The 25131-nt window shown below is 42.5% G+C and overlaps 1 protein-coding gene across 9 annotated transcripts in view; it reads right to left on the minus strand.

Annotated features, from left to right (window-relative positions):
- Window positions 1-25131, minus strand: part of TNS1 (tensin 1) — a 431204-nt gene that overhangs the window by 55353 nt on the left and 350720 nt on the right. For 7 of the 9 annotated variants that reach the window (XM_042473736.1, XM_042473721.1, XM_042473713.1 and 4 more), the window contains 3 exons: window positions 23098-24846; window positions 12525-12611; window positions 334-533 (listed from right to left, as the gene is read on the minus strand). In XM_042473736.1, the coding sequence (XP_042329670.1) occupies window positions 334-533; window positions 12525-12611; window positions 23098-24846 (2036 nt within the window). The remainder of the gene's footprint in view (window positions 1-333; window positions 534-12524; window positions 12612-23097; window positions 24847-25131) is intronic. The other 2 variants (XM_042473744.1, XM_042473728.1) reach the window with 1 other exon arrangement.

Below are 25131 nucleotides of genomic sequence, written 5' to 3' on the forward strand. Positions count from 1 at the left end.
TCTGGCCTAGGCATCTTAGGTTCTTTTAACAGCTGTGCCATTATTTATTATACTGCAGTTAGGAACAACAATAGAAATGTCACAACCTCAAAGCTACATAAGCAGCTCTAAAACTGAAGGAGGAATCTCCTCCTAGAGTGTATTTGGGGAGGGTCCCCCTATGCATGTATGTGCTAACCCCATTCTATTGCCAAGCCAAACTCTTCTTCCTTCAACAATCTGATCTTTTCTACATACCATAAAACACTGTGGTTGAAGAAACATCTTTCTACCTTGGATTCTCTGCATGCAAGCAGAAGAGTCTGGAGGAATTAAAGACTTAAGAGAAAGTACCTCCTTGGGTCTTCCTCCCGGGTTGGCAGAGATGGTGCTGACCACCTCTGGTGAGACACAATGAACTGGAGAGCGAACGGTGGGGCTTCGTGGTGAACTTGGGTCCTGGGGACTGTTCTCATACTGGCCTTCACTGGTTGTGCGTCTCCGGATGGGGGCTTCGGTTTCTTCTGGTGACTTCTCCTGTGGTGACTGGACTCCTGGAAGGTTAATTGCCATATGTCAAAAGGGGGATTCCATGCACAGGGTGAGTCTCAATACATATACAGAATTAAGTTCAGGGGTTAGCATTCAGATCTTTAGGCTGTGTCCTGGCCTAAGGAAGAAAGTGCAGTGGGGGGGGGGGATAATGGATTAACAAGGAACAAAATAGATAGCTTGCTTCCCACCAGCAGATTATAAGGAAAATCAGCAAATGACAACTCAAAATGGCACTGGTCTGGCTCACACATTTAAAAATCCCATGTACAAAACTCCTACTGTGTCACAGCCTTGTCGGAAAAATATAAACCACGGAAGAAGAATGCCCTGCTCCTGTGACTTTGCACCCTCTTTGAGGAAAAGAGATCACTGAGCAGGATTTCTGGAGGATCAGACATTGATGTATATGCCCATGTCTTATTTCCTTTCTTGTACATGGGTGTGGTCAGTGGCTGCTCTCTATCAGAGACTTTTAAACATTTGAATCTTGATTCTGATGGGGTGTACTTACAACAGGCAAACATAATATCCTCCTTGCTTTATTGGTGATCATCTTTCAATTAACTGATGTTGCCACTTTCACACTTTAGACATCCTCAACAGAAATCAATTCCTCTCCATGTTTTTGCTTCCCCCCTCCCCACTCCCAACAATTTCATACATTGCTTTAAATGTGGTTCATAGGATAGGGAGCTGCATCTATCATAAAAGAAAAGAAATAGCTTGTTGGAGTAAAAAGAGATTCATACTTCACAAAGTACACACTTCTCCCAAAGTCTAAACCACCCATCCACATACCCGCCAGCCCTCCACAGAACTACTTGTACGAACCAAATTCACTCTGAGCAGTGAGAAAGTGCTTGCAGAAAGATGAGTTTCTTTGGAACTGAGCAAAGCTACATATCAAATAGAAAACCAAATTTCCTAGAACTGGACAATCAGACTTAGAAAAGATATATAAGATATTACAAATTACTTGTCATTATTGACTTCTTCACTCAGCTATTACATCACCTTAAGTAAATAGAAAGAAAGGCTCCTCTATATGCTAGATTTTAAAGTACGAGGAGATAACATTGTTGGGCTTGATATAAACTGATTTCAGCTTATTTGTTCCAGCACCCAAAGCAACAGGATACTAATGATCTAGGAACCTGCTGTAAAGCTGCTGTTGTGTTGGACGTCTACAGACAAGCTCTGATGCTGTACTTAAGATCATAATGAATTTGTTGCTAACTAGTCAAGATCACAGGATCATAGAGTTGGAAGAGACCTCAAGGGCCATTCAGTCCAACCCCCTGCCATGCAGGAAGACACAATCAAAGCATCCCCAACAGATGACCATCCAGCCTCTATTTAAAAACTTCCAAAGAAGGAGACCCCATCACTCTCCAAGGCAGCATATTCCACTGTCCAACAGCTCTTGTTGCTAAGAAATTCTTTCTAATGTTGAGGTGGAATCTCTTTTCCTGTAATTTGAATCCATTGTTCCATGTCCTATTGAATTCTCTGGAGCTGCAGGGGGAAAAAAACTTTCCTCCATCTTTAATATGACATCCTTTCAAATAGTTAAAGCCTATCATATCACCTCTTAACCTTCTCTTCTCCAGACTAAACATACCCAGCTCTCTAAACCACTCCTTGTAGGGCGTGTTTTCCAGACCTTTCACCATTTTAGTTGCCGCTGGGAGAGATAATTCAGAGACATGGGGCAGGGTGTTATCAATATGCCAATTATACCCAGATATATTTCTCCATGTCTTGGTCTTCAGCTTTGACCTCAGATGGCATCTCTGCTCTCAGTGAATGTCTTAAAGTGGTAATGGACTGGATGAGGAAAAACAGACTAAAACTGAATCCGGACAAAATGGAAGTGCTTACAGTAGGGGCCCCTAATCCAGGTATTGAGATACATCAACCAGTCCTAGATGGGGTCACACTCCCCTTAAAGGACTGTGTTCGCAGTCTGGGGGTGCTCCTTGACTCGTCACTCTGGATGACAAACCAGGTAAATGTGACGGTTAGGAGCACTTGTTATCAGCTCTACATGGGGCTACTCTTGGGCTTAGTCCGGAAACTCCAGTTAGTTCAGAATATGGCAGCCAGGCTGGTCACTGGAAAATCCAGAAGTGACCATATTACACCTATTCTAAAATCGCTTCACTGGCTACCTATTGGTTTCCGAGCACAGTACAAGGTGTTGGTTATAACCTTTAAAGCCCTACATGGCTTGAGTCCAAACTATTTATGGGGCTGCTTTCTTCCATATAATCCACCCAGTGCACTTAGGTCCTCTGGGAGGAATTTGTTGCAACCTATAAAGACCAGATTGAGTACAACCACCCAGAGGACCTTTTTCTCAACAGCTCCCAGATTATGGAATGGCCTGCCAGGAGAGATCCGTCTAGACAGCTGCAAAAAAGGCTGTCAAGACAGAACTCTTTTGGCAGGCCTTTCCTGTATAGTAAATCCAGCCATGCACTGAATACAACTACCTCTTCGAATACTCCATACCCAATCGCACACAGCCTATTTTAATTGGATTATTTTAATGTGTAATTGTTTAATTGTTTTAGGGGAAGAACAGAAATGGGGATATTGGGATTTTGTGTGAAGTTTTAATCTGTAAAGAGTCCCAATTGTCTTTGACAGAGGGGTGGGAAATAAATAAAGTATTATTATTATTATTATTATTATTATTTTAGTTGGAAGTCAATGTCTTTCTAACAACATGATTTTCTATTCTGTGGCTACTTGCTCTAGAAATTGCTCCCTTACACAACAGCCCCCCTTCTGCTTTCTAAAGCAAAATGTAAAGATGATGCTAAAAAGTGCATTTTAGATTCTCTGAATCTCTTTACCAATATATACTTTGTTTTTGTGATAGAATTTAATTGGGTCTCCACTGCAAACACACCTTGGTTTTATAATAGTTCATAGGCATAGACTCAAACAAGGAAGCCACAGCCCTGAGTTTAAAAGACCTGATCAGAACTGTTGATACCATGATGACTTGGTGATCTGTCATTCATAGGGTCTCCATAAACTGAATCAACTTGGCAGCAATTAGCAACAAAGACATGTATGTGTGTGTATAAATATATACACATACATACATATACACCCGTCCCAATGAATCTGGATAATTGTTATTTGATGTGAGTGCTGGGAATTCTCTCTCAGAGACCCCAAGTCTGCCTTCCACACAACGCAAAACTACCAGTCCCTGATTATGAAGCCACCTAAAGTGAGTGACTGAGTTCAGAATTCTCTAATTTGTTAAGGTTGAGTTAATGTTGTGCTTTTTCCAAAATTTAGACTCATCTTATATCTATCTTGGCCTCAGAATGAGGCTTGCCCACCACCAAAGTGCCTACTTTTCCTTTTACTTTGTTGCAGCAGTATTGAGAAAGTTTGCTGCTTCTGCCTTGAAGAAGCTTTGTGGCTTAGACGGAGTCTTGCTCACTACAGGGAGGAATGCTGTTTTACTCTATTTGTTAACACTGCAGATAATCATCCAAGATGTTGCACTTCAGTATGTTCAAATCCCAGGCAGCAGAAACCCCCAGCTTCTCACCTTTCAAATAATTTAAATTATTATTTTCTTTTATTTCATTTCACTTGTTTGTGAAGAAGATGACACTTGGAAGACATCCCTAAAAGTTGATCAAGAAAGTTCATGGGACTCTGGAGCTGCTTTTGAGCCCCTTGGCAAATCTGTCTCTCTCCTGGATTAGTAACAGTTATGCCATTTTCTCAGCTGCAGAGAGCCTCTGCCTTTCACACAGCAGAGAGAATGGAAATAAAGTGGGAAAACAGTGAGAAGGCACAGATTTTGGACTCAGCTCTGAGATTTCCAATACAGAAGCTTACTTAGGCAGAGAAAGCAGAAAGAACTGGACTCCATGGTGACAGAAGCAACCAAACTGTAACATCTGCAGCAAAGGAAAATCCATCGACTGTGGGAGAGGAAAGCTCACACTCAAGTAACACCATATGTAAAATTCATTAAATTGAACACTGGTATATTTTTCTTAAAAGGGAGCAGGGGCATAACTTGGAAATTATGGTTAATTGTTTGGATCACAGCTCCCAGAATCCTCCATTAGCCATCCTGGGTGCAGGCTTCTGGGAGTTGTAATCCCCAAAAGTAATTTCTGAGCCAGATTATTTTGTGCCTGGCTCATTTGACTTCTCCATAAATCCTCCCTAGTCCAGTTTGTTTAATGTTTTCACTTCAGTACTCAATCTTAAGTACAGTATAGTCATCTTTCAATTGACTAATATACATAAAATTTTCTTTTGATCATCACTGGAGCTTCTCATAACTTTATCTACAGAATCAGAGAGCTGGAAGAAACCCAAAAGCAAGCAATGGAATGTGGCTTTAGATCGTTCTATCTATTTCTGAACTGTGCTGCCTTTTTGATGTTACATATTGGAGCAGAGAATAACACAGTCCTGAGATAATGAAGCAGGGAGATAATGCCTGTACTGTTTATACTTGCATCATATGACATCAACAAGATGGATGGATGGATGGATGGATGGATGGATGGATGGGTGAAAGCTGGTTTTCTTTCTAAAAAGGTGAATCATATTTTGGCAGCTGCTGGCACAAAGCTGAAGGTCAGCACCAAAGCCTTTTGCAACTTGTGTAAGTTTTATCCTGAACATCGTGAGCTCACAGTTAGAAACCAGCTCTCAGTTCCAGGAGTCCTTGAAGGAAGGCATAAGCCTATGGGTTTTTGGTGTGGGCATGGGGAATGGTTTTCAAAGTATGTGAACTGGAAGAGGAAAAGAGAGCAAGAAATTTACAGCCTCACTTGCAGCTTAGATGGGAAACTCATTTCGAAGCAGAAGGGAATGGGCAAAGCCCCCATTGCAATGGGAGGAATGATCAGAAAAATTCTGCAAGTGTGTGCAGGGAAAGCCTGGAGAGGAGCCACTGCCTTTTGAAGCAATGCATTCCACTTAACTCCCACGCCAGGAGAGTGGTTGCCATCATACCCTCTGTACTGCTGCTGCAGGCACATTTCAAACCTTTCCTGCACTGGCTTTCAAATTCCCCACCCCCTTGCCGGAACTTTAGAAACACTTCAATAGTGTCTCCTGCCATTCTATGCTTTGTTTTCCCCCTTCCCTTTAAAGCAGGGAGTGGGGAGGGGTGGAGAGAGAGAAAAGAACAGAACCAGTGTTTCAGAGCCAAGAATGGCAATGCCTTGGCTCAGAGTGACCAGGCTTGCTGGAATTATTGAGGGCAAGTGGGGAAAGGACGGCACTTGCAAAGTGGCACTCTGTGACCTATGTCTCTGGCACGTTCTGTCTCCTTCTATGCTGCATTTGTTAGGAAAATTCTATGCTGATATAGAGCATAAAATAGAGTTTTTAAGGCCACCATCTTCTGTAACCTTCCTCTTCAGCTATGGTGTAGGTACAGGGGATCATAGCTTCCTGCTGACATAAGCCAAACATAGCAACAACTGAGTGTCATCATGAAATTTTGGATCAGAAGAGAGATCCAACTTGAATCAAGAAGGATGGAGAGCCCTATCTACTAAGACCAAGCATGATTTATGGGCTCTGTAAGGTGAGAGCAGCATCTCTGGAATCAACTAAGGATCCATATGTCTTGGCATGCAATTTCCTCTAGTTGCCAGACAAGTTTTATTTGTGTGTATTTTTTATATCTTCCATCCCAATTTTTTCTGATAAGCTCAATGATCTTCCTCCCCATTTTTATCCTCACAACAGCCCTGTGTGCGAGGTTGGGCTGGCAGACAGTGACGAGCCCAAGGTGATTGAATGAACTTCATGTCTATGTGGGGATTTGAACCTGGATCTTGACAGTTCTGGAACAACACTTTAACTGCTATGTCACACTTTCTCTTTCCCAGTGACTCCTGGAAAGGCAACAAGCTGGTTTGAAGGCTACAATTTTAAAGATACTGTTTGTCCCCCAGCAGCTTTTTTTTTTAAAGTATACTATGTGGTGTAATGGTTTGACAATGGGTTTATGACACTGGGCAAGTCACTCAGAGCAAACACTGAACAAATCTTGTCATGAAGCCCATGATAAGTTTGCCTTAGGGTCAACATAAGTCAGAAATGATTTGATGGCACACAACAAAAAGTAATGCCTCTAAACAGGGAGGTTTCATTCAGAGCTTGGAAAAACTACAGTGGCCCTAGCAGCTGGGGGATTTTGGGAGCTGTCCAAAAAAAAAAGGAACTGTTCCAAGCTCAGGTTTCATTTAATCTTCATTGTTGATAACTCTGAGTAATTATATTTTATACTACTTGACCCAACAATTTTTCAGTGTATTTCTTTTTGTGTAAAATAGGTAATTTGTGTATCAAAACATTTCTTATTCTGGAGAAGATGCCACAGAAATATACCAGAAACAGTTTCACTTTCAACAACAAATTGAAATATTATTTGCAGCAAAGAATAAAGAGACCTACTTAAGAAGCCTACACTCATACAAACAGTAAATATTCTTTCTTCATTACAGTTTTGTGTCTGGTTTCATATAAATGGAGTGTGGTGTCCACTATATATTTATGATTTCTTGATATTATATTATGGCTATGTGTTTCTCTCAGGAAGTACTTTAAATGCAATATGTTGTAGAAAAATATAGTACAGAAATAAACTGACTATGATTTGCAATCAGCAATATGAGGGGTTGTTCAGACCTAACCACCTTGGTATGATAAATCTTGGTTTAGTATGATTAATTTAAAAAAAATCATTCTAAAAAGCCATATAAGAGAAAGAGAAAAGAAGTGTGCAGGCACTAGGTTTGTAAATCTTCACTTATTTTGTTCTTATGTACAAAAATAACAGAAATAACTTTTATTTCCTTCTGGATGACGTTATAAGACTTGTGAAGTCGAAGGCTTTCACGGCTGGCATCCATATTTGGGGGGGGGGGGTTTCGGGCTATGTGTCTATATTCTATAAGAGTTTATTCCTTACGTTTCACCAGCATCTAATAAATAAGTGCTCCTCTACCAATGACTTGGAGGACAAAATTGGGGGCATACTTATCAAATTTGCAGGTGACACCAAATTAGGAGTAGCAGCTAATATCCCAGAGGACAGGATCAAAATTCAAAATGACTTTGATAGATTGGAAAGCTGGGCCAAAGCTAACAAAATGAAATTCAACATGGAGAAATGTAAGGTACTGCACTTAGGGTGGAAAAATGAAATGCACAGATATAGGATGGCGGACATCTGGCTGAACAAGACTACATGTGAAAGGGATCTACGAGTCCAAGTAGACCACAAGTTGAACATGAGTCAACAGTGCAATGCGGCAGCTAACAAGGCCAATGTGATTTTAGGCTGCATCAACAGAAGTACAGTGTCTAGATCAAAGGAAGTAATAGTGCCACTCTATTCTGCTTTGGTCAGGCCCCACCTGGAATACTGTGTCCAGTTCTGGGCACCACAATTCAAAAAGGACATTGAGAAACTGGAGCGTGTCCAAAGGAGGGCGACTAAAATGGTGAAGGGTCTGGAATCCATGTCCTATGAGGAACGACACAGGTAGCTGGGGATGTTTAGTCTGGAGAATAGAAGGTTAAGAGGTGATATGATAGCCCTGTTTAAATATTTGAAGGGATGCCACATTGAGAAGGGAGCAAGCTTGTTTTCTGCTGCTCCAGAGACTAGGACCCGGAGCAATGGATACAAGCTACAGGAAAAGAAATTCCACCTCAACATTAGGAGGAACTTCCTGACAGTAAGGGCTGTTTGACAGTGGAACACACTCCGTCAGAGTGTGGTGGAGTCTCCTTCTTTGGAGGTTTTTAAGCAGAGGCTGAATGGCCATCTGTCAGGGATGCTTTGATTGTGATTTCCTGTATGGCAGGGGGTTGGCCTGCATGGCCCTTGTGGTCTCTTCCAACTCTACGATTCTATGATTCTACTGTAAGCTACATGTGAGACTGCAACTACCCCCCCCCCAAACTATTGGCTGATATTATGCTTCTTCTTACATCCCACTATATTCTGTCCACACCAGTGTCCTTAGCACTTCCTTCTTTTTTAAAGCACTTGATTTATGAACGGACAGCCTATCACAACCCATCATCCAGTCCCTTTGCAGAAGATGTAATATGTATTACACATTTATATTTCAATCTATCTTTTAGGAAACATTAAAATTATTTTTAGAAAGATTATTCAATGGTTTTAAAATAAGAGAAAAATATCACTTTAATTAAAAAGTGTTGTAGCATTTATAATGTTTCAGAGCCTGATATCATCATCATATCATCTCCTTTTTTAAAAGCTTTTTTTTTTTAAAAAAAACAGTAAGCATTATATGTATGTACTGAACAGAATGTTATATTTCTCAAAAATAATTTTCCAATCACCACAGTTAACCACCTTGATAAAATGGGTGTGAAAAATGTTTTCCTCCGTCATACATACACAGTATTCTTCCATCATGTCTCTCATTCTATCCCCAATAAGAACCACAGTGCTGCAACACTCTTTCATTTAACTGGCATGTCATTATTATATTAATACAGTCGGCCCCCTGTAATGGTGGGAGTTTGGTTCTGGACACACACACCTGCCATGGATGCCAAAACCCATGGGACCATTCCAGACCCACCTGCAAAAATGGAGACTCACGTATATTCAAGCCCCATAGGCTTGAATGGGATGCATGCTCACAAGTGTGTGCAGGGCACGCACCACGGGGGCATGCCCCATTAAAAATAATGGAGGTCGCCCCTCCATGAATATTCAAAACCGCGGACCTCAAGTCTGCAAGAAAGAGGGGCGACTGTACATACATATACATCCTACATATTCAATTGTGCAAAAAAAATCTATATAATCATATTTGCCACTTTATATTAATATAAATTCACCCCAGGTGATTTACAGAAGAAAAGTAGCAAAACAATAATGGAATTGGTTTTAAAAATAAACCATTTCAGCACAGAAAATACAACAGCACAGAAGTAAAAAAAAAAAAAAACGAATAGGGAAATAGTGAAATAAATAATATTTTAACAGGTTTTCAAAAAGACTTTTCAACAGCCATTTAAAAATGTGAAAGCATGGGACTGGAGAAGGAGTTGAAAGACTGAACATGCTGAAAGAAAAGGTCTTGTCTGTTAAATTTCACATATTTTAGGCCTGAATTCAATTGATTCACTGAATCAGATGGATTTATATAAATATTCAACAATTGTCAGTTCAAACTACCAACTGGATTCAAGCCTTAAGAGGGATATTTTACTAGGAACCTATAGCACGAGGCAAGGAAAGTGGCATTTGTGTAATAGTGCCATCTCAGCCTATCGCATGGCATTGTTGCTGTTCTGTTGTTGCACTGGAGATCATTTTAAAAGTTATTCTTTTTATTTATTTATTTTAAAAATATCTATTATGGATCTCCTTTCCTCCTTATGTCATGGTGTGATTTAAGTGCTAACCTTCAATAGTGCTTTTGCAGGAAGCCCCTGCATATCTGAGGGGTTAAGGGACTGTAGACTGTCAGAAACTGGTTGGTCAAGAAGCAGAATCCCACTGGCCACCCTGAGATCTACATGGTGTATGGGTGGAGGATGGCATGGGCATGGGCATGTGTACACACACAGAGACACACACACAAAATGCCTCTCCAACCTCCAATCAGAAAGCAGAGCAGAGCATGGAGCCTGAGGCAGTAGTACAGGAGAAGGAGGGGGGCGATCAGAAGTTGGGGCTGGACCAGGATTGGAGCCAGGGCCTGGGCTGCTGCAGTTGGGATGGCCTCTCCCACCACATGGACCCCTACAGTCTTCCTTCTTTGTCCATCATGCCCTTCAGCAAAGAACAACGAAGGAAGGAGTGTGTAACAAGTTTGTTTGTTTTTTCAGGCAAATAATTCGAAGGGCTCCCTCCATTCATATATACCCTTGTCCCCCATCCCCTGCTTTAGGTGGGCATTTTGTCTGTGGGTGGATGCACATATGCCCTCCCAGTCCCACCCACACTCCATACCACCAGACAATCACTAAATGGTTATGAAAGTATGGTAGTAAACAATGCAATCCCTTCGGAAATGCATTTTTAAAGATAAGGCACTTGGATCAGCATGAGTGGATTACTGGTGGAAGAAAAGCTGCTGGCAAAAACACTGAAAACTGACTCGCAAAAGAATAATGCCTTCCAATAAAAGCAGATGGCAATATTTATTTGCTATCAGTTTGTGCTATAGTGGTGAATCCACTACAGTATATCAGTGGAGGGCAGATATGATGCGAATGGAGATTTTGATTCCTGTACCAGAATTATATGAATCATACAGGCTTCTGTGAAACACATATGTCCAAAAGCAGTGAAGTAACATAGGCATGAACAAGACTTTGTCCTTCAAGTCCTCTGCTTACTTTCCAGTGTGCCAAGTGATACCATGGAAATTCTCCTCCTTCACAATTAGGTCGGGCAATGTATATATACACCACAGGACAGGCCAAAGCAGCAACCTATCAAGCATACAATACTGTGAAGTAGTGAGGTAGTCCCTAGACTATGTGGGATGGGGAAGTTAGGAATGTTTAAGCCAGTTTCCAAATCAGTCAAGGTTTTGTGATCTAACAAGAGTACAAATTCCAAACCTGTTAGGAGAGAGGTAGGTAGATTCAGAAGACACAAATAGCCTGTACGGGATCAAACAGGAGAGATGAAACAACAAACCACAGAACCTTCTGTTAGGATGGCAACCCATTATTTTGTGAGCTGCCCCAATGAAAACACAACAGATTTCAGAAGCAGTCCTAAAACCAGGGTGTAAATAGTTGTCAATCTTTATATACTGAACCTGCTGCACCAATGAAAGAGAAAAAACAAAGAGAGAGAAATCTCCAAGAGTCGTTGCTGCTGAACATGATGCTGAACCTGGCTCTTCTCTGCAGAGCTTCTGGTGCCTTGAGCTCCTGTTCCATAAATACCATTCCTGTAATGGGACACTATGGAGCAATCACATTTTTGAAATCCATTGATAGGTTCCCTTCTCCAGAGTCACCTGATGAGTGAGACCCCAAGAATTAACACACCCACTTGCTGACTCCTCCTGCTACCCATGCAGAACTGGAAGCCCCTGTCCTGATGCCAGTCCCTGCTACCAGGCACAGAGGAAAGATCTGAAGTAAATAATCCCCAGACATGTTTGTAAAACACACACAGCCCCTTAAATAAATCACAGTGTGTGGTCAAGCAATACTGCACGTGACCAGCCCAGCTCCTGGACTTTAGTACCAACTCTCCTCTCCAACCCCCCTCTCCCTCTCCCAGCACCACATGCAAAGTCTTGCCCCTTGACATTTATGGTGACACACTGACACAGCACCAACAACAAAGCAATGGTGAGTGTGCTGAACACTGAGGTAAACAAAGCTGCTCCTCCACCCACCCAGTCTTGCTGTCCTTTTGCAAGTGATTCCTGGTTACACACCACAGATGAACATCACGCACAGCAAATGGATCCACCAACAAGCTAATCCACCAACAAGCTAGACACACTGCAAACAGCAGGGGAAGGGCAGGGGAAAAGGAAGCACAACCAATGGTTTTAAAAAGGAGCTTTAGGGTTAGAGCCTGGCTGTATTTAGAGTCAAATCTTGGTAGGCACAAAGGATTGGTCCATTGAGAATTCAGATTAATACCCCTTTCCCCATCAGAACACACAGCACTTATTTATGAAGAAAGGCTCTAGCACTGTCAAAAGAGAAAATCAGAGTCCTCAGGTGCTTTGGCACATTAGAAGACAACTCTTATCCTAGTTTTTGATGGTGCCATTTTGGAAAGGACTCTGAACAGCCTTATCTTTCCACTCCCACCATGTGGAAAGAAGCCCACCCCTTTGCTCTGGTAGCATCCATGCAATGTAGCAGCAAAGGAACTGATGACCATGCAGGAGAGCAATGGCAAGGAGGACTTGGAAGGAAGGAGGAAAAGCAGCAACAGAACAAACCAGAAAAGGAGAAGGATCGCTGTCGGTGAAGAGGAGGATGGGGGCTTTTTATACTCTTCCGGATGTCCCGGAGTTTGGCGTTGTACTCTGACAGGGGGAGACGGAGGTAGGGTGGGTAGGAGTAGAGGAGCAGCAGCAGACGTTCAACCAGGGATGAAACAAAATCCATAATGGAGATTGTGAAAGAGAGAGAATAATCAGAGACAGAACAAACATCACAACAGACAAAGGGAAAAAAAGGGGGGAACACAAGAAAAAACATTAGTTGGAATTTCAACCCAAGACTAAGACTTTGTGATGTGAGAAGTCAAGGTTAGGTTCAAGACCATAATATGTGAACTAATGCAATTGTCAGCTACTTAAGTAGACTTTTGGCAAATGGGATGACTTCAGGAGTAGGTACCAATGGTGTGGGGGGCAGGGAAGGCACCAGGTGTATCATCTTTAAGTACCCCATTCAACTGTGCCACTTACTTCCATCACTCAGAGCAATTTTCTGGAATTTACAGTGGGTTTGGGGGATGATTCCTTATGCAAGATTTGGCCGTACCTTGTACTGCATGAGTGGGCACATTCCAGAACCAAAAGAGCTGCAATGCCACATTTGTGAGCCAGGAAGTGGTGTCTCATCATTCCCAGTTGCCTATCTGCCGGGAAACCTCCCAAAACAGCATTTTCCATCATTTTACAGTTGTAAAGGTTAGGGGTGATTTTTTTTGTCTGAATAATTGGGGGGTTGTTCCCTAAAATATGGAGGTGCCGAGGGCTTAGAGTGGCCAGTGGGGATCCCAAGAGATCCTCCAAGGGCTACATGCAGCTAATGACTCCTATTCTCCGAGGTTCAGTTTTCAATACAGAAATTTGGAAAGCCATTCCTTCATCTTACATATAAAATTGCTAGGATGTTGACTGCAGAAGCTGAAATAAATGGAAATCAAAGATACAATGGACCAAGGCTGGTTTCAAAAGCTGGTATCAGTGGGTGACTGGAAAGGCTTTCTCTGTCTTCATGCTATTGCTGGACAGGGAGAAGAGCAATCTGCATGTGCCTTGCTCTCTCCTACTGGGCTCTGGTAATGAGATCCTGAAGGTCTGGCCAGATGAATGGGCAGGTGAGTATGACAGTGGCAAGGGGACTCCACCAATGTTAGTTTGTTCAGTGAGTCAATACAGTGGGGCCTCCGCATACGCGGCCTTTCTATAAGCGGCTTTGAGCGTACGTGCTCAAGCCGCTGGGTGTGCGCGGGGCGGAATGGGTGGTGCGTCCCATTCAGTTGAATGGGCGCGCGCCCGTTGCGCTCCGCACACCTCCGCGCCGCCGTGCACGAGCCCCATTGTTTACAATGGGGCTCGAGCATAGGCGGAAATCGCCATACGCGGTGGGATCCGGAATGGATCCCCCGCGTATGGCGAGGTTCCACTGTACTGTTACAGGAAGAGTGTGGCCATAATGTACATTTTGGCCCAAGACAGACGGACCAAAAGTGCCGTCTTGCCACCGAAACTAGGGTTCTGGGTGTGCGGTAACCATGCACTCCAGAACCCTAGTACATGCAGCCGGCGGCCTAATGATGTCCTCCTGTCCACACAGGGGCTGCCATCTTTACATAAGTGACGCAGAGCGTCTGCCCATTGCTGTGCATTGTTTACATCATGAGTGCACCAGTGGTATACTCACGACATAACCCGGGCACTGCAAAAAGAACCCGGAAGAACCGGGTTCTTTTTACTCCATAGGGACATTGAGTGGTTTGGCAGCTGTGGCGTCCCTCCGGAATTAAAACGGGCACCTGCAGACAGCCATTTTCAGGCGGTCTGTCTTGGAACTTTGTTTCATGAAAACCTGGCACCATAACCACTTGTATTTTTGATCATAGAGAAATTAAGTAGCTCAGATATAGCAAAACCCATATCTCATAGAATCCTAGAATTGGAAGCAACCATAAGGGCCATCCACTCCATGCAGGAATACACAATCAAAACACTCCTGACAGATGGCCATCCATCCTTTGAGAGGCACAAATTTTCTGGCATGTGTTCTGTCCCAAAGTCTCAAGCTGATTCCCATCCTGGTCATTATCTTGCCTCTTTCTCTGATCACTTAAGCAAACATTTAAAACATATCCCGCCTTCATGAATTAACTCTACATGCCCATTCTTCATACCCATCCATACTTCCATCCACTGGCAATTACATTTAGTTAACTTCACAGCTCTTTTTCAAGTTGCCTTTGGGTGCTCCCTCCATTACAATAAACTGTCTTTATGGAATCCTTCTTCATGACTGCCTGTCAGCTGTGCTTGTATAGGAAAATCTATGTGAATAAGTAGTCACATATTAGGACAAAGCTAATGTGGCAAGAAAAGCTTATGCTCAGAATGTTTCAAGTCTCCAAATTTTTATGAAAAGTTTATATCTCTGAATTTAATCATATCCTCCTTCTGCTTCTGACTTGAGATTGTGATGTGTGTCACCAATTAGTGTGCCTTTGTTTTAAGTGAGCACTCCAATGTTTTTATTCACAGACAGTAACAGTTCTGGAAATTGTACTCTTTATCACTCTGGTATCCTCTTATTCACCTTATCAAATTTTGATTCAGGCTGGACACAATATACTAGAAAACTTTAATCAACTTTGAATACAGGGATTTTTTTTTAGTTTTCTGAGATAGCTAGCACTAAGAGCCAGATGGCACACATTTAGCTCACCATCTGGAACATCTCTGCTTTGCTGCTTTGACAAGGATTTCCAAGAGTGGGTAAACATACTAACATTAATAAAACAACTTAGAGAGGCATATCTGACTCAGCTGGATCCTGCTAATTGTTTCAAGGCTACCATTTAGTGTCTCCATGTCTTCAGACAGGTAGGGCTTATAGTGTTTGGCAGCAGGACTGGAGTGGGCTAGCTTATTCTGGGAGGTGAGGAGAGGCCTTTTCCCTTAATCATTAGAACATTGCTCTCTACCTACTGCGTAGGAAATCTGAATTCTCATGACTGCAAGAACCAGGGAGGCTGATGATCTGTGAAATTCCACACATACCCGCCTTGGAACAAACAGGCAATTTATAGTAGCATGTCTTGTAAATAACAGGCTGGGCCCTGCTCTCCCCCAGCTTGCTCCATGCAGATCTCATCCCTCTACTCACTCTCCAGCACCTGCCAGATCTCTTACTTCACTCCATGCTGCTCTGTGGTCATGACACATCCCAATACTAGCTGTGGAATTCAAAGTGCTTTTGTGCTTTTTTGATGAAAGGCCATTTGAAATAATAACAGGGCTCTTGCAAGACTCCTAAGCTCAGGCACTGGTGAGCTGGAAAACTTCATTTTGAGTAGACAATTCTGTACCTGCTTTTACCTACACTTCTGATGCATTACCCACCTGCATCATGTAGAGACATAAGCCACAGAAGTCAGAGAACAAGGGTCAATTACTAAACACAGCACAGTCTGGGGACAAGGCAGGGGAGTTTTGCTGCTGCCATATTCTGCATCTCTTGTTTCCAGTTTATTTGGGGTACAATCATATTCATAAGTTAACTTGCTTAAATCTCATTTAAGTCAACGGGTGCTAGGTCCCTGGTGCAACACTGTAGCTGAACAATGATCTCTCTTCTTCAGGCATCTGTGGCGTAATGCTTAATGATGCCTCTTTCTTTTCATGGCTTGTTGAATTCTGGCTAGGGGCAAACCTCTTAATATGTACTGGCTCCAGATGGCTCCCACCTTGGTGCAGGGACTATGGTCTGAATGGCAAAATGATACATATTGCCTTACCAATACTTTAATCAGGAAATTCAAAGACAGCGAAAGGCAACAAGTATAGATGTGAGAAGCCACCTAGTTAGACTTTTTCTTTCTCAAGTCCCCAGTTGTGATTCAGGTCTCTCTGCTACAGTAGTGGTGTTTAATTCCAGCTAGAAATTTCAACATTGCTCCTATGAGATCACCTTCTGCTGCTCATTTCATCTGCTCTTTCCCCTTTCCTTAAGATGTTGGGTAGTCTGGTGCTATTCAAGATGCATTTGCCCACAGAAGGGAGAAATCCAGTGTAATGAAGACCCTGTAGCACTGGGCTGAATATGTGGTGCTCTTCCACCAGTGTGAGAATTCTCAGCTTGTGGGTGAATGTCAGTGCAAGTGTCTCCCTTTGCATGTGTAAAGGAGATGGGGAAGGTAGCCCTCTGTTGGTGTGACTGGCAAATATAGAAGAGATGACACTTGACAGTGTAAATAACCACAAGGTATTTTCTGCATGACAGCATGCAGAAGGAATACACAGAGCCTTTAATTCCTTGCCACTAGCTATAGCACTCTACTCTCTTTTGAATTTCACTTGGCAACACTGATGTAGGACTGTGAAATGGCTAGCGCATTTCATTTGATAGGTGACTCCATTTAGCTTCAGATCAAGACTTTACAGGTTCTGCAGGACTGATCTTCCAGGCCAGGCTTGCAATTTCCACAGGGCCTTGCTCTGAGGATATCTATGGGCAACTCCTTTGATGCATGGCCAGCTCTGCAGATGGAAACCAGTCATTCCCCTCTGCTCTGGAGCAGCAACAACTGGGGGCCAATTTTCTATTCCTTGTCTTCTGATATTTGAGGCAGGCACCTCACCTCACCTAATAGGGAGTGGGGGATATGGCTGCTTTGAACAGAAGGCTGTAGAAGAGCAAAGAGGTTGCATTTGTGTGTCACAGAAGGGAAGTGCACTTATAAATATGAACACGAATGTAATGACAACGATGTCTTTGGGACTCAAGATACTGAGCAGTATCACAACAACACAAAGATTATTTTCAATACTTTCCTTTAGGCTCTTGGCTTTGGGTTTGTTACTATTAGTTAGAATGTGACTATACTACATATTTACAGTAGTCCCCCCCCCAAATATCTTTATTAATCAATTTCATAATCACAAAAATATCATGTCATACGTAATATATTACAATAAATTTCTTTCTTCTTTTCTTCTTCTTCTTCCTTATCTGCACTTCCTACATACAGTAGTTTGATCCCACTTTATCTGTCATTCTAAGGCAATGTGGGATTTTTAGTCTTGTGAGATACTTAAGAGTTTTCTGTTAGAGAGCTATAGTCCATTCCTCTGCATCCCAGCCACCAGCATCCCAATTACTCTAAATCCTTGAGTTCTGGAAACACTGGGAAAGCACCAATGGCTTCACAGTATCTGCAGCAGCTACAGGGACCTTGCCATTCATTGCTACTACTGATGACTGCATGCACCACGAGAAGAGATTTTCCTTTACGTTCATCACTCACTCTGCCTCCTTAACATGTATAGAAATACACATTATATGTAGGCGTGACTTATGCCAGTGAATTACATTTGCTAAGGAGCAACAGATGGTGAAAGGCTATAACCTTCACATCCTGCCTGCAGACTTTCTGTAAGGAAGCTGCTGGACTAGACAAACTATTGCTCCAATCCAGCTGGGCTAGTTCTATGATTTCAGTTAGGGCTTTATCTGTGTGTGCATGTATGTGTATGTGAATGTGTGTGTGCTTCCCCACTTGCAGACAGTCCAGCTCCGCTTCCCTTCACAATGCCTTTGACACATCAAGTCGTCATCAATCAGATGCCGGTTCATCAGTCTGCCTTGTTATTCACCCCCTCCTCACATTCTATTTCAGGTGGACTAACTTGCTTTCATTAGTACTTTTGATGCACTACATATAAGCCTTGCATTTTTACTTTTTAAAAAAATATATAAAAGAGTGAGTTCTGCAAAATGAGATAGAAAGTGCTCCACAAAGGAAGATGGTGACTATGGATTAGTGATGTAATCAGTTTCCAGACCATAAACATGGTTCAGAGCTACCTTCTGGTGTGTGCAAACAATACCTTTCTCCTTACCTCACTTGGGAAAGAAATCCGCAGATCTAAGAAAAATGTAGCAAGCATATTTCTATTGTGGGTTCACAACTCAAACAATGTACTGCTATACACTGTGAGATGGCATGGTGACTCAATATCTAAATTAGTTTTCCATTCTGAAGCACTCCTCATCCCAGAACCAAGGCATTTCCCCCCCCTCAGCTGAATGTTTTCAATGCCTGTGGCCCAGGGACTGAGCTCAACAGAGGCTGGCATTTCCAGACTGGATTAGGTCCAGGATGTTTCTGAGGAGCTCTGCAATTAAAAACTTTTCTGTGTAATTACCAGCCCCAGGACTGCCATGGCTAAGCCTGAATAGGAGATGCAGTCATCACGTTATTCTTTAACCACCAGTGTTAACTGCCTTTATGGAGAACCCCAATGATTTAATCCCAAAGACTAATAAATTTAGAAAGTGTGCCTGCTGTAATTTACACTTGGGCAACCCCAGTCCATGATCTGATCTGGAGAATTAGGAAGTAAACTCAAAGGAAGTATGTGAGGGAAGGATTCTGTTCTGGGACTAACTACATCCACTAAAGAGATATTCCTATCTCTGTGTGTGTGTGTGTGTGTGTGTGTGTTGTACAGAGCTCAGAAGTAATGAGTCAAAAAAAGGGAAGATATTGTAACTAGGTCCTTTTTATTTTGGTAACAAGAGCATAACAAAGATAATTATTATTATCAATATTCCATCTTTTCCTGAGAGAATCAAGGCTGATTACATCAGATGTAAAGTTACATTTAAGAAAACAAAATTTGTAAATGTAACTTTACAAATGTAAAGTTACATTTAAGAAAAAAGATCAATGAACAGGAATGGAACTAAAATATTTTTCCTGCAACACTTTCAAGTTAACTTTTAGTTACTTTTAAGAAGTTTTAAGAGGAATTTTGAATAAATTTTTATGTAATTCCATTATCAATCCTGATTTTTTTTAAAAAAAATGAAAAAGTTATGACTAATTTAATAAGCAACACATGAGCAACTCTAAAAAAAAAGTAACATTACTTTGGAGAGTAGTACAGTGCGCCCGCATCATACGCGGGAACCTCTTACGCTTACGCTGAAAGCCGCATGACGGAAGTAACAATGGCACATGCACAACATGCACAAGCTCCATTATTTTCAATGGAGCTCGAGCATACACACTATTTGCCTTATGCAAGGGGCTCCGGAATAGATCCCCACGTAAGGCAAGGGTGCAATGTATATCATATAGTAAACTACCTTTAAAAAGTAGCTCTCTAAGTTCTACTTCTGCATATCCCTCTAAATTTCATGGTGTTGATATCTAGAATTGGTCTTGAAACTTGAGTCCTCTAGAATCTTGGTTTTCTTGCTTTTAGGTTTTTATATGACAAGCTTCAAGCCCCCAGAGTTTCAGACAGATTTTTTTTTTAAAAGATAGGCATGTCTGTTTAAGTAACAGATCAAATCAAATGTTGTGTGAAAGTTCCATATCTGAAGCTATGGATAGCTTTTTTCTTTTTGAGAAGATTACTGGTGTGGGAGGAATGAAAGACTGAGGAAGAAGTGGGATATTTGTGGTGGGTGAGATGAGGGGGTTAGAGATATATAGACCGTCCCTCCACATTTGTAGCTTTAACATTCGCAAATTTGATTATTCATGGATTTTATTAATATGTTCTCTCTAGGAATATCTAGGTCCTCCAGTGCAACTCTATGGTCAACTTTAACCAAAAATCGCATTGAAAGACCTAGAGATTCCTAGAGAGAACACTCCACTAGGCATTTGTAGCTCCCCCAGTGCACCTCTATGGGCAATGTCTGGCGGGTGTTGACTACAGAGTTGCACTGGAGGACCTAGAGATTCCTAGGAAGGTGTTCTCTCAGGTAAAAACATAGTGTTTTGTTATTTGTGGTTTTTCTACATTCATGGGGGTCCTGTGCCCCTAATCCCAGCAAATGTGAAGGGACAAGTGTAAACTCTTTAGTCAATATGCTTTTGCTTTTGTGGACTGTAAATTGACATCTGCTCTTGTTAAATTAAGAACATAATTTGGATTTGGATCTGCAAAACTGAAAGCCAGTGTTGTGTAGTGGTTTGAGTGTTATACCAGGTTTCTAGGAGACCAGGATTTGCATCCTTACTCACATGTGGAAACCCTTTGGGTGTTCTTGGACAAGTCGCACTCACTAAACCTCAGAGGGAGGCAATAGCAAACTTCCTTTGAACAAATCTTGCCAAGGAAACTCAATGACAGTTTTGCCCTAGGGTCACCATAAGTCAGAAATTACTTGAATGCACACACCAACAAAAACTAAGGAAATTGCTTGTGCATTTTATCTTCCAGGTATCATTGGCCCATCCAAGTTCAGGGTCACAATAAGGTTCTTTGTTGTTTCTTTAAAAATAAAGATGTCAGGAGCTCAAAACATAGTGCTCTGACATCACATTTAAGTTGACCTTTACATATCAAAAATTGGGAAAGATAAGTAATTTATTCAACTAAAAATTTTAATGTGAACCTAATTAATATGTACTTCCTGCACCAAAACATCGACTGTCTGACAGAAAGTTATCTGTCAATATTCTTACTTCTCTAAATTTTGGCATGATATTTCCAGATCAAAAAATGCCTACAAAATGAGACTGTGTATACAAAAATATGTGTATTAGTTAAAGAGATGTACAAAAATGTTATATAATAGATATTTGTTTTCAAACACACTGGTTATATGTATTAGACAGAACTGCATAGAAAAGGAGAAATGAGAATGAATATTCCTGTACAGACCTTTAAAACCCCTATGAACTGATGCAGAACTGGGATGAAACCAACTAAAGATCAGAAAGGGTGAAACTGATATAAACAAAAACTGACAGATTAATCTGTTGTTCAAAGGCATGGCTAGATATTAGAGGAGGAAAGAATATTCAGATAGATAGATAGATAGATAGATAGATAGATAGATAGATAGATAGTGTTTCTCAAATGTCTGGAAACTCATACAGGAAGAATCTGGACTGATGAGAATTTTCACCGTTAAGGACTCATTCTGTACAAAATTCACGTGCGCTTTTCCTCCCTCTCTGTTGTTTTTCCTACTGTTTTTGCACAGGCAACATTATTTTCTGTACGTAAAATGTTTCCTGTACAGAAACTGTTCTAGTTAGGGACATATTCTCTGCAAAATTAATCCATGTCTTTTTGTGCAGAAAACAGCACTTTGTGTAACCCCTGTACCTACTAGCACTAAGTTCGCCATCCAATTCTGTCCACACTTTCCACCTCCACTTGTTTTGTTTTTATGTTATTGCTCAAGTTGCCATAAAAAAATATTTGGGATTCTGCAAACCCCAGACCACACCAAAAAAAAAAAAAAAAAAAAAAAAAGGATGAATTACACCCATAACTTGCTTTGAGTGATTTTTGGTTTCCTTGGCACAAAGAACACAGTCCTGCCCATGGTTGCAGTGCCCTAGGCCTCTGAGGAAGGCATGAAAGAAACACCCAAGGCTATGGAATATTATAATTCTCTGGGTGTGGTGGACATTTCCTTTCTGAGGAAACATATTTGCAGCAAAGACATTAAAGTCCCCTGTGCTGCTCACTCAATGAGCAGAAAATCAAATCAAAGCCCTGTCTTGTTTACAGCAAACCTCCCTGAGCAGTTGTTGAGCAATTTATTCCTAAACTCAAACTCGCTTGTAAACATTGTATTGAATGGCTTAATGCCAAATACGAGCAGTTATAAATTGGATGTGTTGGTTTGCATCTGTTTTGAGATACAGGTTTGGAAAAAGGAGGAACAGCAAGCTCAAAAGAGACTCAAAAATAGTTCCTAGAATCTGGGGGAGGGGGATAATAATAAATAATAATTTGTTTTATTTATATACCGCTATTCCAAAGATCATAGCGGTGAACAGCAAGTAAGCTAATTAGCAAGTAAGCTAATTTGCCCCCAACAGTCTGGGTACTCATTTTAGCGACCTCAGAAGGATGCAAGCCTGAGTCGAGCTTGGGCCCTTTTGCTGGTCTTGAACTCGCAACCTTGTGGTTTTGAGTGAATGGCTGCAGTACAGGCATTTAACTACTGCGCCACCAGGGCATCCCTAGATTGTGATAGATCACAATCCAGAAAGCTCTGAGAATGGTTTGCAATCAGCACTCTCAATTTATATTAAAACAGCACTATAATCAGATGCTCACATATTTTATGTACTTTCTCTAGGCATTTCCCCACCTGGACTGCCACAGAATCTTTTTCTGGCCAAACCAAATCATTGACTTCCATCATTTTGATGGTTTCACTCAACTGTCTTCTCTGCCCTACTCAATGTAGAATACAAAGTCTGGGTGAGGGGATATGAACCATGGACCTGTGTGCAACACCAAAAGCCTTGGTCCCTGTTTGCTACTTTAATCAATAGTAAGCAGTAGTAACCACAGCCATAGAAAATCTGGACACATTTAGGGATGGATATATTGTGGGCTCAAGAGAAATATTCATTTTCAATATATTGAAGGGGTTGATACTCTGTGAGAATCATTGAGTTTAACTACTTTGTTTTGGAGTAGCCACATTTACAAACCCCAATTGCTCAAGAAGCACATGGCAAATCCTACTACCCCACCCCCACCCCACAAAACTCCCGTGATCTCATAACTCATAAGGAAACAAAGTAAGTTTTCCTACCTGCTATTCTCTGAGCCACCAGACCTTCCAGATGTAAAGGCTCTTCTTCTAAGGACTGAGCAGGCTCTTCATGATTCTCGGTGTCCTTTCCTGGCACTTGGGCTTGTACTGTCATTATAACAGATGGAGGTGATGTCAGTAGGGGATGCTGCCCTTCCATGAGCTTGTATGCCATTACATGAGACCTGGGAGAGGTAGGAGGGCTTCCTGCACTCTGGCCATAGCTCCTGGCTTGTGTTGGCTGCTGGTTCTGATAACCATAGGGTGAATAGGCCTCTCTGTAATCCTGTCTCGGGAACTCAGGCTCACCAGCACTGTGGAGCAGCAGTCTGGTGGGATGAACTTTAGATGGTGCTTCAGGCAGCTGTGACACAGTAATGTCCATGGAATTATGCAAAGGGCTTCCAGGGATCATCCCAAAAGCATTGGAAGATTTGGGTTGTATTACTTGAGGACCAGCCACAGGCTGGGCAGACACTGAAAGGGCCACTGGGCGTGGTTTCTCTTCTCTAGTGGCCACGGGAACACTCTGGGATTTGTGCATCACTGAGGCAGAAGAGGGATCCAAGTCAAGCATAAGCATGTTAAGGGCTTCAATTGACTGCTCTATTTCCTTCTGGGAAGCCACACGTGGAAATTCAGGGATGCTGATGCTCTGGGGTGGTGCTGGTCCTGAAGGACTGGGCTGAGGGCTTGCACTGGATACACTGGGGCTTTGGCTGTCTCGGGCACCATCTTGGTGACGGGATGGTGGCCTGCTGCCTCCACTTTGCTGCTGCCAAGAGTTAAGTCCCCTCTGGACAGCTTCCCGGCTGCTTGTGCTCCGGGCTGGTGCCTGGGGGAGTTGGGGGCTCTCTAGAGTAGCCATGGGGAAGGACTGGGAACGGTATATTCCATTTGGGTCATAGCCATATGGGTACTGCTGGCTGGAAGCTGGTGGTTGAGGCTGCAGCCAGGCAGGAGTGGGGAAGCCATGCTGATAGTAGTCTGCCAGATTTTCCTGGGCTGATACCGAGGGCCGGATGTGCCCATAGGGATCTTGGGGGTGGCGTCCCATCATGCTCCTCAAGGTATTCTGGTTGTTGTAAGGGTAGCCACCATTTATGACTGTCTCTGAATCATGCAGCTTGTCTATGCCATTGAAGTTGGATGATCCATTGGGCAAAGAAATGAGGCTCTCCATCCGGGGGGCCTCATGGTAGCCCAAGTCACTAGTGTTGGTAGTGCCATCAAAGGATGAGAGAGTGCCCAGGCTACCTACACTGTGCCCATCCTGGTTTGGCAACTCATCATCTAAAATGTCTGTTTCCCTTTCAGCCACCAAGCTGCTAGTAGCCTCGCCATTGACATGCACTTGAGCTGGGACTATGTGGCGACCTGATGTGGTGGCAGTGACCATGCCTACCCCACTGGGGTTGTGGTTGTGCATTGTGGCTTCGTTTTCCAGTCCGAAACCACTGAGTAAGCTCTCAAGCTCCTGTTTCTCCTCTGGGCTCAGTATAGGATTGTTCCCTCCACTGCTACCAGGGACAGCTGGCACTGCCTGCTCATCAGTTTTGTCTGTCTTGGTAGAAGCAGTAGAGTTGCCCGAGTCACTGCTGACAGATAGAGTGTGTTCAATGTGGTTGGCAGCAGCTGAAAGGGTAATGCGGTTGGTGCCAACAGTGCCAGTGCTGCCGTGGAGTGAATCTTTCTTCTTTACCTTGGCATAAAGACTGCCATCCAGAGGGCCTTGGGTGTGCCCAACCTCTGTGGGAAGAAGGAGAAGACAGAGGAAATAAGGAGAGGAACAAAAGTCATCAACAGCTGGCTTATGGTGCCACAAAAGTAAAACACTCCAGTTAAGACATCAGTGCTGATCCTTTGCCTTGAGTTGCAATGAGAAGGGGAACAGTAGTCCATATAAAGGAATGGCAGGCACCCACCCCATCATGTGCCCTTCAGGCTTCTATAAAGAAGAAGCGCCAGTGTGACTCACTTCAGGTCAGGACTGCCTACGCCATGTTCCCTTCTGGTGTGACCTGATCACAGCCA

Source organism: Sceloporus undulatus, chromosome 1, assembly GCF_019175285.1.
Source record: "Sceloporus undulatus isolate JIND9_A2432 ecotype Alabama chromosome 1, SceUnd_v1.1, whole genome shotgun sequence".
Taxonomy (NCBI): Eukaryota; Metazoa; Chordata; class Lepidosauria; order Squamata; family Phrynosomatidae; genus Sceloporus; species Sceloporus undulatus.